The sequence below is a fragment of the Macaca fascicularis genome, chromosome 9 (genome assembly GCF_037993035.2).
Source record: "Macaca fascicularis isolate 582-1 chromosome 9, T2T-MFA8v1.1".
NCBI classification, from domain to species: domain Eukaryota; kingdom Metazoa; phylum Chordata; class Mammalia; order Primates; family Cercopithecidae; genus Macaca; species Macaca fascicularis.
The window spans coordinates 135,525,338-135,538,903 of NC_088383.1; the positions used below are offsets into that span (position 1 = coordinate 135,525,338).

General features: G+C 48.8%; 1 protein-coding gene across 8 annotated transcripts in view; it reads right to left on the reverse strand.

Moving 5' to 3' along the window:
• C9H10orf90 (chromosome 9 C10orf90 homolog) overlaps positions 1-13,566 on the reverse strand; it is a 239,936-nt gene that overhangs the window by 128,508 nt on the left and 97,862 nt on the right. Inside the window, exon 1 of one of the 8 annotated variants that reach the window (XM_074003069.1) lies at positions 9,813-10,014. The exons of the other annotated variants lie outside the window; for them this stretch is intronic. Coding sequence (XP_073859170.1) covers positions 9,813-9,993 — 181 coding nt within the window. The 5' untranslated portion in view covers positions 9,994-10,014. Of the gene's footprint in view, positions 1-9,812; positions 10,015-13,566 lie in introns of those variants that run through there. 8 annotated transcript variants of the gene reach the window in all.

Sequence of the window (13,566 nt, forward strand, 5' to 3'; positions counted from 1 at the left end):
GCACTGCTGACTGCTTCTGCTCTTGGTATCATGATGAAAATTCACCACACATTTCATTCAAGCACACGTGAGGCTTGAATACCTTAGAAGAGAGTGATTCCATGGAGATGAAATTGCAAAGCGGCAAGCTGGCTGAAATTCTGCAGCTCACGGAGGAGAGTGTGGGTGTGAAATTGTAGGCAATTACATTTTATCACTGCTACACAAGTTTCTGCTGAATTCATTAAAATTTGCTCCCAGAATCGGGTTGAAGGACTGTGGAATTTCGGTGGTCCCAATGACAAAAATGAAAGCAGATTTTCACTCTCCCTGCTACAGGAGCCACAGAATATTCGCAGTGCAATGAGGCTTGGATGTGACTGAGAAATGTCATCTCCTGGAACTGCAGCTGCAAATTAAACAAGGGGACTCTCTCACAGAAACAATGACTGCATTCCAAGCAGAGAGAATCAGGGAACAGAGAGGACAGGCAAACAGTGGGCAGATGCGTGCCTGACACAGAGGGAGCAGGCCCCTCTCCCTGGGCCCGGGGCGGCCTGCTGAGCACCCGTCAACACCTCCAGATAGGAGCGCAGGGAGAGAGGAGAGGTGTAAGTTTGGAAGTTAAGTGAGAAAGAACTCCCACTGAGAGATGAATTAGAGACATAAAAGCTGTGACCAGGAAGGTCTTCCTAATTAGAAAACTGAGGAAAGATCTTGGGCCGGACATGAAGCGTTCATTCCGGCTTCCGCACCTCACCTGGGTGCCGCCCTGCCACTGAAGTGCTGACTGCCTTCTCTCCCCTCTGCCCCAGCGGGGACAGGCTGCCCAGAGGACACTGCAGGCCCAGCAGCTTCCTGCCAGCGTAAGTTTATCCAGAACCTCTATGAGCATGGCCCAGAGGGTCCCTGATGGAGGGAGAAGGCGGCCCTCATCTCATTGCTGCATACCCCTGCTAACATCTGCCAACTTCCCACATCCAATCGGATTTGCCTAGCCACCCCCTGCGCTCCCTTAGACTGCACGGAAGCCGAGTCCAAAGGCTGGGCCTCTGCCTAGAGTGGACATCCACAGGCAATGCTCTGCATTGTTCCCCCACCAACACCGAAGCAACGGGGCCTGCTAACCACACAGGCCATGAGACATTCCTCTTAACAGAATCCCTCGTTCCTGCAGATAGCATGAGACAGAACCGTCCCAGACAAGCCAGATGGAAATCCGGGATCCGTTAATTGCTACCTGTGGCACCCTGGGTGGCCCAAGCGACCTTGCTGATATGCAGATTGTCCCACCTGTCCAACAGGCACAAGGCAATCTGCAGATGCTCAATGAGCGGCTCCTCCCCCTTCCCCGGGATAGGACTATTCTGGATTCTGAAGGCACAATCATTTTTAATGGGCACCAATTGTGTGGTTACAGACACTTCTTCTATAGCCTGCTGCTGCCTATAACCCACCTGACAGTCAGCAATATCCAGGGAGCACAGCCTGCCAGAGCTCCCCAACCAGGACAGTAAAACCATCAGGCGTGCCCCTTCTTTCACAATGTACCAAATGCACATAACCGCATCTGCCAACTGGAGGCTGCACTCGCACACAGTGCAGAGACCAAGATTCTCAGGGGCAGGGAGTCCGAACTCACTTCTCCCGGCCACCGGCAGTGGCGTGCTGCCACCCGCTCTCATGGGCTGGGAGGAGGCAGCCACGTACAATGCTTTCCACGGCTGTGCAGTGACGTCACACACGCCCGTGATGTCACATTGACAACTTGAAATCAGCCACAGGGGGAGTGTTTATACCACAGAAAGCGGCAAATGCTACAACTCAGGGCAAAATTCCCCACCCCCAGCCCAGCTGGTTGTTGTCAAAACTGACCAGCACATGCTGGGCATGTCCACTGAACCGCCGTGGGCCGCGGGAGGGGAGTTCATTGGCAATGCAGTAGCGTGAGGCCAAAGAGGGGCCACTCGTCCGACGCACGCCTGCCACCCCCACCCTCACACTGCGTCTGGCCTGTGACAGAATGGGCCTTGAGACCCCAGCTTTTACCCCCAAGGTGCAGTGAAATAGATCCTGGGCAGCCCAGGCCAAGACCTGCCTTAGCTTGATCGGGGTTTAACCAGAGCTGTAAATGGCCACATGCAAAGCTCCTGTGCTCACTGGGGGTGCCGCGTGGGAAAGAAGGGCTGTGACCTCTGGAGCCTGTTTTTCTATCTATAGTAAAAGGACAGTCACAGTCACATCCTTAGAGGGTTGGTGTGAGGATTCAATGGGACTATTTGTGTGAAAATGTGTGGACCAGCTGGTGGCCGTGAGCCCAGTCCACACTGATGGCTGTGATAGAGGTGACGGTGATGAGCAAATATCCTGTCTGCCTGCTCAGCGGAGGAATCTGTGAGCACTAAACATAGGAACACAGCCCGTGGCATCCTGCCTCCAGAGTTTGCTCATTTGCTCCCTGTGAAACTATTCGGTCCTGAGGCCAGAGGAATCAGCGGCAGCAGCTGACGGACATCCTGCACTCATTAACCGACACCCACCGAGGATCAGCCGCAGCGGTGCTGCCTTCACGTGGCTCACAGACCTGTGCAGGGCCAGACGAGTAAAGGCCATGACCACAGAAGCTGAGAACAGACATTGTCAACCTCAGCACTGCTGACCCCTGGGGCCAGAGCAGTCTCTGCATGAGGGCTGTCCTGTGCCTTGTGGGAAGTTAGTAGCATCCCTGGTCTCTACCCACTGGATGCCAGTAGTCCCCATCCCACCCCAGTTGTGAAAACCACAAATGTCTCCAGACATTGCAAATGGCTCTCACTTGCTATCTGTGTGCTTGGGGAGACACGGACCAGGAACAGGGCTCTAGACCACAGGCCCTGGAGATCTGGAGGGTCGGAAGAAATCCGGAAAGCCTACGCCAAAGCGTCAGCAGCAACTTTCCTCTCCACGCTGAGCATTTGAGTCTCTGTGGGCTTCGTAACCATCCAGATGAACATCAAGAATGGAGACCCAGCCCACCAGGTTGTGGTGAGCAGAGAAGAGGGCTAGAAGTGGTGACTCTAACCTGGCTCCCAAAGGCAGCACCAGCAAAGTCCCACTGTGGGTGCCATCCTCCTGCCATCGCAAACACAAACCAACAGCCAAGCCTGCACACTTTCAAGGAACGAACAGCCTGGCTCTCAGAGAAGGCCAGAGTCTCACCCAAGCAGCGTGTAGCCCGAGTCCCATGGAGTTTGTGTCCTGGCGCCCACCCAGTGTGAACCCTGCCTTCAACAGCAAAGAATGGGCCTGCCTTTTGCAGCCTGGAGAAGTTCCCAGATTGAAACCATAGCAACCTCCTCCCTCTCTCGTGGAAGTGGCCAGCCTTACTCCACAGTCACTCAGGCACACGACTGGCTTCAGGCTTCCTTCGCTCTGCCTCCTACATGTGTGGGGCCTGAGTACTGAGTGTCCTTCACTCATCCCCACCCTCCCAAAGGCATCCAATTAAACACTGAAATGAAGACCTCTTTGCATGACTCAACTACAAGTTTAGGAATATGACTCTCTCTCTCTCTATATATATATATATATATACACACATACACACACACAAACATATATACATATATACATACACATATACATACATATACACACACATATATACACATATACACACACACACACACACACGCACACACAAACTTGTGCATCAATTTGCTGTCACCCTCCCTACAAACAAGGCACTTGTAGGAACACCAAGCTCTGCTTTTTAAAAACGCCCTTCACAGGCCAGGCGCGGTGGCTCAAGCCTGTAATCCCAGCACTTTGGGAGGCCGAGACGGGTGGATCACAAGGTCATGAGATCGAGACCATCCTGGCTAACCCGGTGAAACCCCGTCTCTACTATAAAATACAAAAAACTAGCCGGGCGACGTGGCGGGCACCTGTAGTCCCAGCTACTTGGGAGACTGAGGCAGGAGAATGGTGTGAACCCGGGAGGCGGAGCTTGTAGTGAGCTGAGATCCGGCCACTGCACTCCAGCCTGGGCGGCAGAGCGAGACTCCGTCTCAAAAAAAAAAAAAAAAAAAAAAAACCAAAAACAAATAAAAACGCCCTTCACCATTAACATCTGGAAAACTGGCACGTTTCCAGTGAAAAGAGAAACTTCTCCGCACTCAGCGGTCCAGGCTCTGCACTTGTGGTAGCTTAAGGAACTTCAAAGCTCCTTGTTGTTTGAACAAATTGGAAACAGAAAACAAAGGGATGAAAAGAGGCCATCCCCATACAAGCACTCTCCATCCAGGAGGGGAGCAGAGCCTCATCAGCCTTTGATGTGGCCCAGTGGCCACATTTCTCTCTCAAAGCTCCAGATGCTGGTCGCAGCGTCCTCCACCTGCTGCTTTGAGACCAAGGAAACCAGCTCTCAGATGCTGCGCTGCACGTGCAAACAAATGCACCTAACAGCATATTACCGGCCACTGAAGACATGACAGTTAACCCAAATCGCGCTCCTCCACATCCCCTTATCATTTCCGCATTCACAAAGAAGGTCATTTCCCTGTGTGCAGCTCCGGGTATTTTCAGGCTACCCTATTGTCATTCGTTACGAATTTTCCCCAATAGTCCTGTGAGGAGGCTCATTGCCCAGCCAGGTGTAGGACTGACAGGCAGGCTCTGCAGCCAGAAAGCCTGGCATTGATGCAACGATAACCTTGGGTAAATTATTTCACCTGATTCCAATTTGGTCTCCTCCCCTTCTCAACATTCATGATCATGATACTTACAGATGGGGTTATAGAATGGACCAAACCGAAGTAGCTGTGCTTGAAAGACAGCAAGCCAACACCTGATGTTGTTTATTATTTTTCAAAGTAAGTGAATATTCATCAAGGGTCCACTATGTGTCAGGCACTGTGCTGAGTCCCGGAGATAAAACAGTGAAGAAAGTGGACTGAATCTTTACCCAGAAGAAGAGTACAGGCCTTCAGGGAACAAGAAAGAAAAACATAAAGGATTACCTTTCAGTTTCAGTGAGTTCCACAATGGAAACACCAGGGCTGCAATGAGGGATGCTGGGGCAGAGCTGCTGGAGTGCACGGGACCAGGCTCCCTGAAGAGCCACCCAAAAGGCGAGAAGGAAGGAAGCTACCGGCAAAGAGAAGGCAAACAGCATTCCAAGCCAGAGCAATAGCCTGGGCGGGCACCTCGAAGCAGGAAGGATGTTGGTGAGGTTGAGAACCAGAAAGAGAACAGTGAGACTGGAGCTGGTGCCTGTGGGGCAGTGGCATGGAGGACTGCAGGTGCTGACCTTTTAGGAAAAGCACTTTTGCTGCTGAGTGGAGGATGGGCCAGGAAGGGGCAAGAGCGGAGGCAGAGAGACCAGTTAAGAGGATACACCTGGGAGGCAGGACGCACAGGACTTGACGATGGAGCACACGTGGGGAAGACAGGCTGGGGAGGGACTTTAAAATGACCTCTAGATTTCCTACTGAGGCAAGAAGCCCAGGGAGAACATTTGGGTGCAAGATGGGAGGAAGTGAAAATTTCCATTTAGACACACCCAGACTGAGATGCATATTACCCACCAAAGGTGGCACTGGGGTGGGCCATTGGCTGTGAACATGGAGCTCAGAGGGGACCCTGGGGGGAGCCACACCTGGGTGCCCTGGTCATAAAGAAGTAGTTACAGCCATGGGGATTGTATTAGTCCGTTCTCGCACTGCTATAAAGAAATACATAAGACTGGGTAAATTGTAAAGAAAAGAGGTTTAACTGGCTCATGGTTCTGCAGGCTGGGGTAGCATAGCTGGGAAAGCCTCAGGAAACTTTCCATCACAGTGAAAGGCGAAAGGGAAGCAGGCATGTCTTCACTTGGCCAGAGCAGGAGGAAAAGGATGAAGGGGAAGGGGGCTACACAGTTTCAAACAACCAGACCTCGTGAGAACTCACTCAGTATCATGAGAACAGCAAAGGGGAAATCCACCCCCACGATCCAATCACCTCCCAACAGGCCCCTCCTCCAACACTGGCAATGACAATTTGACATGAGATTTGAGCAGGGACACAGATCCAAACTGTATCAGGAGGCATGAGACCCTCTTCCCCCACCCCCGGGAGATTTGCTCAGAGAGGAGCAAACCCACAGCTGGGTTGGCTGAAGGAGGGAGATCAGCAAAGCAGAGTCGGAAGCCCTGGTAGGTGACCTGGAGGAAACCACAGAAAGGGGTGTCCTCGAGCCAGAAGAAGATCGAGACGCGACTGCATTCTGTGCTGCTAGGAAACCAAGCGGGGTGGGGAGAGAGAGGTGTTGTCACTGTGGACCTTGTTAGAGTGAACGCCAGACTGGAGCATGTGGAAGAGGGGGGACAAGGGATAGGGGATGGTGCTCACCTCTGAGAAGTATTCCCAAGGGGGAAGCAGAGGCCTGGAGTGGCACCTTGAGAGGGATGAGTGACTGGGGAAAGATATTTGTAAGATGGGGCAGGTTTGTGCACTGATGGAAAAATCCAGGAGTAGAAACGAGTGGTGTTGTTTATTGTACAAGAAACAGGGGAAAAGAGAAGGAGGAAACTTCTGGAAAAGGAGAGGGCATGGGATAGAAGCAAAGTGGAAGCTTAGGCCACTTCCTAAGCTTAAGCCACCTAGAAGGTGGGCAAATCTCCACAGCCAGAGGGAGGAGGCAGTAGTTTTCTGCCGCTATCTAACAACAAAAAAAAAACACAAATGGAGCCCTCAGAAGAGCACACGTTTATATCTCACAGGTCCCTAGCTCAGAAGTCAGGCCGGACCCAACCGGGCTCTGTGTCCAGAGTCACACCAGGCTGGAATCAGGCCGTTAGCCAGGGCTGGCTGTCATCCGAAGCTTGGGCTCCTCCTCCCGGTTCTTTCTGTTGCTGGCAGAATTCAATTCCTTGTGGTTGTAGGACCAATGTCCTCATTTCCTTACTGGCCATTGCTGGCCAGAGAACGCTGTCTGCTCCTAGGGGTCTCCCTCAGGTCCTCACCATATGGCCCCTCCGTCTTCAAAGCCAGCACAGAATTCCTCACCCTGAACATCCCTGACCTCATGAAGGGCAGGACCTTTTCATGGGCTCACTGAAGTCAGACACACCCTGATAATCTCTTTCCATCAACTCAACCTCAAATAACAAGTAACCTAATCATGGAATTGATATTCTATCACATAGTCACGGGTTCTACCCACACTTAAGGCATGGGGATTGTGCAGGGCTTGTACCAGGGGTTCAGAATCTTAGCATTCTCCCTACACCAGAGAGAGGCAAAAGACAGCCAGGCAGAGGTGTTTTAGGAGGCTCCGAGTGGGAAAGCAAAGGGGCTCGCAGCTCACGGTGCTATTTCCCGGTGCAACGGGAGAGAAGTTCACCTGAGGAGAAGGCAGGAGGATCTCCAGGAGTGTTGAGGAATGAAGACAAGGAGGTTAGGGCACCTTCTCAGCCAGGGGAAGAGGCCGAGCTGGCAGGAGGAGGGCTAGAGAGGAAGATGGGCACCAGAGCCCTGCTGGGTTGGAGGGCAGGGCTGGGGCCAGAGCAGGGGCAGCAACCCAAGGACAGGGTGCAGGGCGACGTCAGCTGGCAGGAGGGCACGCAAGTCGGGCTCTTCAAGAAGGGAGGGAAACAGAGTCTGGGAGCAGTAGTGCAGGGTTTCAGGGAACCAAGGACACCTCCTCTAATTCCAAGCATGGCTGCCAGGGGAGGGTAGCCACAGGGTAGCCACTTTGAGAAGGAACTGGTCTATGATTCCTGAGGGCTCTGGAGTCCCAAGAGAACCTCTTCTTAGTCCCACATTTGATACAAAAAAAAAAAAAGCAGCTCTTTCTGGGGCCCCAAGAGATTCCTGCCTCCTTTATTGCAGCACAGATCCTTACAATAAACTGTCTTTAGGGGAGGAGCTTGAGTGAGTCTCTCTTCCTTATAACCTGTAAGGCCCAACTCACCCCAACACTTCATGCTAAGCAGAGAGGGACCAAGAGAGACCAGATCTGCCTTTGAGGGTTCTCCAGTCTGATATGAACCCACAAATAATCCTCACATACATCAAACCCAGGCAGGCCACAGTTAGGGTGTAAACCAAGTAAGTATCTTGGCAATACATTTTTGTAAAGAGATGTGAAAATAAAAAATTAGAAGCAGAAGCCAGGGTGAGCAGAAAGAGGGTGTGTCTTGGGAGAAGAACAAGACGGGATTTACTGGAAGTGTGGAGTCTTATCTCTTAGCATAACCTGTTGGGTGTCTATGGCCAATCTATGCTAATGGCTCTCAGTGTTATGAAAGAATAGCCAACCAAAACCTGGAAAATAGCTCTTCTGATTGTCCCTAGTAAAATCAACCCAAGGCACAGGGTAACCAAGTTTACAAAGGACCCCAAATCTCCTAAAGTGTTTCTGAATTATGGAGAAAGCAGGTCATGTGTCACTTTCAGGCTTCAAAAAAAAAAAAAAGAAAAGCAAAACAATGTTTCTTTTTAACTGGTGACCCAGTGCATTCCATGGTGGCTGTACTAAATGATTCACTGTAATCCTTATGAACCAGAGGCAACAGCATGCATCTAAAAGAAATGTCTCTTTAAAAATTAAATAAAGCAAAAATTCTCTGCGGGTGCTGGTGTTACACTGCATGCCCCGCTCTGCGCTAATCATATTCTCCCACGTTATTGCAGCCCCTGGTTTATGCTGCCCTATCTCTCTTCCTTTGATTCCCCTGCACAGTATACTTCATGCCTGCGACTCAGAAACTCCTTGGGGCAGGGACTTCACTAAGGTTTGTGTCAATCAGTAAAGAGTTATGTGCATTTTCCACAGCGCTGCCACACAGTGGACTTCATGCACTGCCTCACTTTCTTCCTTTCACTTCCCACCAAGCCAGTGTGTTCTCTGTGTTTCAGGAGTGAAATGCATTTACACGAACCCCAAGAAGTTAATATATTATTACCCAGTTAGCACAGTTTTACTTCACGGTACCGTAATGTAACGCTCAATGATTTTTAAGCAATAAAAGGAGTGACTTTAAAACTGAATTAGGAAAATTTAGACCCTACAGGGTTCATCACGAGTTTTTGAAAACTTTGGAATAATGCACTGAAATTCCTGAGAGTTATCTCGTGGGAATCTCAGAAAGGGTTTTTTGAGCCATTGTGAAATCATTCTCAAGGCAACTATTTCTTAGCCTCACTGAAAGTATTTTGCTGAAAATAAATGAGAAACCAAACAAGAATGCCACCACTTCTATGAGAAGCAAATCCCATCTTACCAGTCCGTTTCTGCATTCTTTGCGGAGGTCCCTACGTATCCCTTACGTTTTATGATACTAGGCCACAGATATGTTATTTCTCACACTTCCAATCCAGTCTTTCAAAATAATATGATCTCATTTAAAAGAAAGAAAAATGAAACTATTTGAGTCATAATAGAACCCGTATCAAGATCCCAGAAACATATTTTCTCAATGCTCCCTGCTGCAGCGTCTCCACAGACAGCAGTCTCCAATGCCATTTCCATCCCATCCCTTTCACAAACCTGTGCTCAGCCCACAGCTTTATCTACTTCCATTAAATAGATGTGCTTGCCGGCAGGAAATTGCCATGGAAATAAATGTTAGGTTTGGCACCAGTTCCTTTTAAAGAAGCTGCAATTGGAAACGTGAAGGCAATGAGAAGATGCAGCCAGTGAGAGCAATGCACCCAGCTCCTGACCCGCAAGGTCCTTCTGGGAACACCGAGACTTCTTTTAGAAGTGAGGGTAATGCAGTCACTTTTCAAAGACAGGAATCACTCATTCTTGACCCGGCAGGGGGCTCCCACAACCTCGTCCAGGCCAAGGGGCAGGTGAGACTCACCAGGGCAACGATTTGTCTCAGGAGGACTGGCCCTCAGCCCGGTGGCCCAAGTCACCCAGGAGCAGTGCAGTCGGGAACCTGGGGCAGCAGAGCTGCTCCTGCAGCAGAGACTCCTAGCAGCCGGGGCAGACGGGGACAGGCTGATTACCTGTTGCTCTGCCACCTGGAAGCCTCCAGGCATCCCTGCACCATGGAAGGAGGCAGAGGGAGGAGGCGGCACGTGAATAATGAATACACTCTCCCCGCCCATCATTAGCATTCCATTCAAAGGACGCAAATGAGGCATTCATTTCTCCTCCTGGCTTGAAAGGAGAAGTGTCTCCGGGAATAAGCAAGTGAGACCTGGGACACTGGGTAGGTTGAGGGGGAGGGTAGATCACCCGTTGGGGTTGACCTTCCCACTCACCCTTCAGCAAGGTGACAGTTCACCACCAGGACTGGAAATAACATTGTCAGGGAACAGAACCTGGGACTCCAAGCATAAATAAACCCAAGACCTCAGGCCACTGGCTACCAAACCTCAAGGGCACCAATCACACCCCACAGTGCAGGTAGTCAGGCCTGTACACTTCCTGGCAGGACACCCAGCACCTGGAATCCCTGTCCTCTCAGAGGAAGTCCCTGCTAGAGGTGGTGGCAAAACGAAAACCTCAAAAGACCTTCTGATGCCCTGGTCCAGCATCTATGCTTAGTACATATGTCAGAGGCATTTGAACCACAGCAAGTCCATCTCGGACAGAAGCTGGGTAAAACAAGGCTACGACCTGCTGTGCTGCATTCCCAGGAGGTGAAGGCATTCTTAGTCACAGGATGAGATAGGAGGTCGACAGAAGATACAGGTCACACAGACCTCGCTGATAAAACAGTCTGCAGTAAAGAAGCCTGCCAAACCCACCAAAACCAAGATGGCGATGAGAGTAACCTCTGATCATCCTCGCTGCTACCCTTCCTGTATCCAGACCCCAAGAGAGGGTTTTTGCATCTCACCCAAGTAAGAATCCAGAGTGAGTCCATAGTGCAAAGTGAAAGCAAGTTAATTAAGAAAGTAAAAGAATAAAAGAATGGCTACTCCATAGATAGAGCAGCCCCAGGGCTGCTATTTGCCCATTTTTATGGGTATTTCTTGGTGATATGCTAAACGAAGTGTGGATTATTCATGCCTCCCCTTTTTAGACCATATAGAGTAACTTCCTGACGTTGCCATGGCGTTTGTAAACTGTCATGACGCTGGTGGGAGTGTAGCCGTGAGGACAACCAGAGGTCACTCTCCTCACCATTTTGGTTTTGGTGGGTTTTGGCCAGCTCCTTTACTGCAACCTGTTTTATCAGCAAGGTCTTCATGACCTGTATTTTGTCCCGACCTCCTATCTCATCCTGTGACTTAGAACGCCTTAACTATCTGGGAATGCAGCACTGTAGGTTTCAGCCTCATTTTACCCAGCTCCTATTCAAGATGGTGTTGCTCTGGTTCACATGCCTCTGACACTCCCACCAGCGCCATGGCAGTTTACAAATGCCATGGCAATGTCAGGAAGTTGCCCTATATGGTCTTAAAAAAGGAGGCATGAATAATCCACCCCTTGTTCAGCACATCATCAAGAAATAACCATAAAAACAGTCAACTCTGTCTATGGAGTAGCCATTCTTCCTTCCTTTACTTTTCTAATAAACTTGCTTTCACTTTGTAGCAGTATGAGCCACAGACAAGAACCCCTCAGACACAAAATTGTAGAAGGAAAGGGGTTTATTTAGCTGAGAGCATCAGCAGACTCATATCTCCAAAAACCAAGCTCCCCGAGTGAGCAGTTCCTGTCCCTTTAAAGGGCTTACAACTCTAAGGGGGTGATCGATTGAGCAAGCAGCCAGTACATGACTGGGGGCTGCATGCACCTGCACAGGTAATTAGAACGGAACAGAACAGGACAGGGATTTTCACAGTGCTTTTCCATACAATGTCTGTAATCTATAGATAACATAACCGATTAGGTCAGGGTCAATCTTTAACTACTAGGCCCAGGGTGTGGCGCCGGGCTGTTAGCCTGTGGGTTTCATTTCTGCCTTTTAGTTTTTACTTCTTTTTTTCTTTGGAGGCAGAAATTGGGCATAAGACAATATGAGGGGTGGTCTCCTCCCTTAACTTTACAGACTCGCCATGAATTCTTTCTTGCACAAGATCCATGAACCCTTCCTCGGGGTCTGGATTAGGACCCCTATCCAGTAACACATTCACAGAGGGGTCCCCCAAAATCCCCAGGGCCTTCCACAGCCCCCACACTTCTGTGCTTTGCCCCTGCCTTGAATGCTGCGTACACCTCCTCACTTATGGCATGTCTCCATGGAGAGCGTCCCCAACCTTCACAGAACCTGAGGTTCAGCCAAGTGGGCTCTGCGGTTTCCCTGACTGCTCCTCAGTACCCAACACAAGGTCTGGCATAAGGAAACTCAGAAAGGATTTCAAAAGTGGAGGAAGAGCTCTAACTTTGCTTTTTTTAACCCTGCATAAACAGCGGCTACTATTTTGTTCAAATTCTACCTCGTGCAGGGTGGGGTGAGGATCAGAGACTGAAAATAGACCCAGTCCTGCTCTGAGGGACTTACTTTTTAGTTTCACAAATAGAAGTTTGTGGTAGTTCACTTCATCTAACAAAAATGTACTATGTTCTTTGCTCCAAAACAAATTCTAGTAGTCAAATATTTAAACATTAAGAAATAAAGCCATAGAAGTGTAAAAGGGGGAATAATTTTATGAGTGAGGATACCCTTCAATGTAAGACTTCAAACACAGAAGTCATGAAAAACTGAAATCATTGACTACATAAAAAATTTGAACGTTGTGCATAGTCACAAAAATATTTTCCATAAACCAAATCAAAAGATAAATTTGAAATTGGCAGAAATATATTGAGCACTCATACATGAGACAAAAGAAATTTTCTTAATATGTAAAGAGTTTCTAAAATAGATAAGAAGGAAAAACAAAGGAAAAATGGGCAAAGGACACAAATGGGAAGTTCACAGAAGAAAAAAATTTAGAATTTTCTTAAACATGAAAATATGTTTAACCTCACTATAAAGAAGAAAATACAAAGTATTGCAATCTGAAAATAATTTTACAAGACAGAAAAATTAGAGATCAGTCTCCAAACATAATGCAAAAAAATTAAACTAAGTATCAGCAAATCAAAGCAAGTAATATGTAAAAATAGTAATATATATTAAAATCAAGTGGGATTTATTGCAGGGATGCAAGGATGGCTTAACAATAGATCAATCAATGCAATATACAACATTAATACACATTATACAACATTAATAACACAAATGTCTTAAAAGATATAAAACTAATAATATTAATTAATAATCTCCAGTACCCATTTACGAACTTTTTAAAAATAAAGTCGGCCGGGCGCGGTGGCTCAAGCCTGTAATCCCAGCACTTCGGGAGGCTGAGACGGGTGGATCACGAGGTCAGGAGATCGAGACCATCCTGGCTAACACGGTGAAACCCCATCTCTACTAAAAAATACAAAAAACTAGCTGGGCGAGGTGGTGGGCGCCTGTAGTCCCAGCTACTCGGGAGACTGAGGCAGGAGAATGGCGTGAACCCGGGAGACGGAGCTTGCAGTGAGCTGAGATCCGGCCACTGCACTCCAGCCTGGGCAGCAGAGTGAGACTCCATCTCAAAATAAATAAATAAATAAATAAATAAATAAATAAATAAATAAATAAATAAAGTCTTAGTAAACTAAAAACA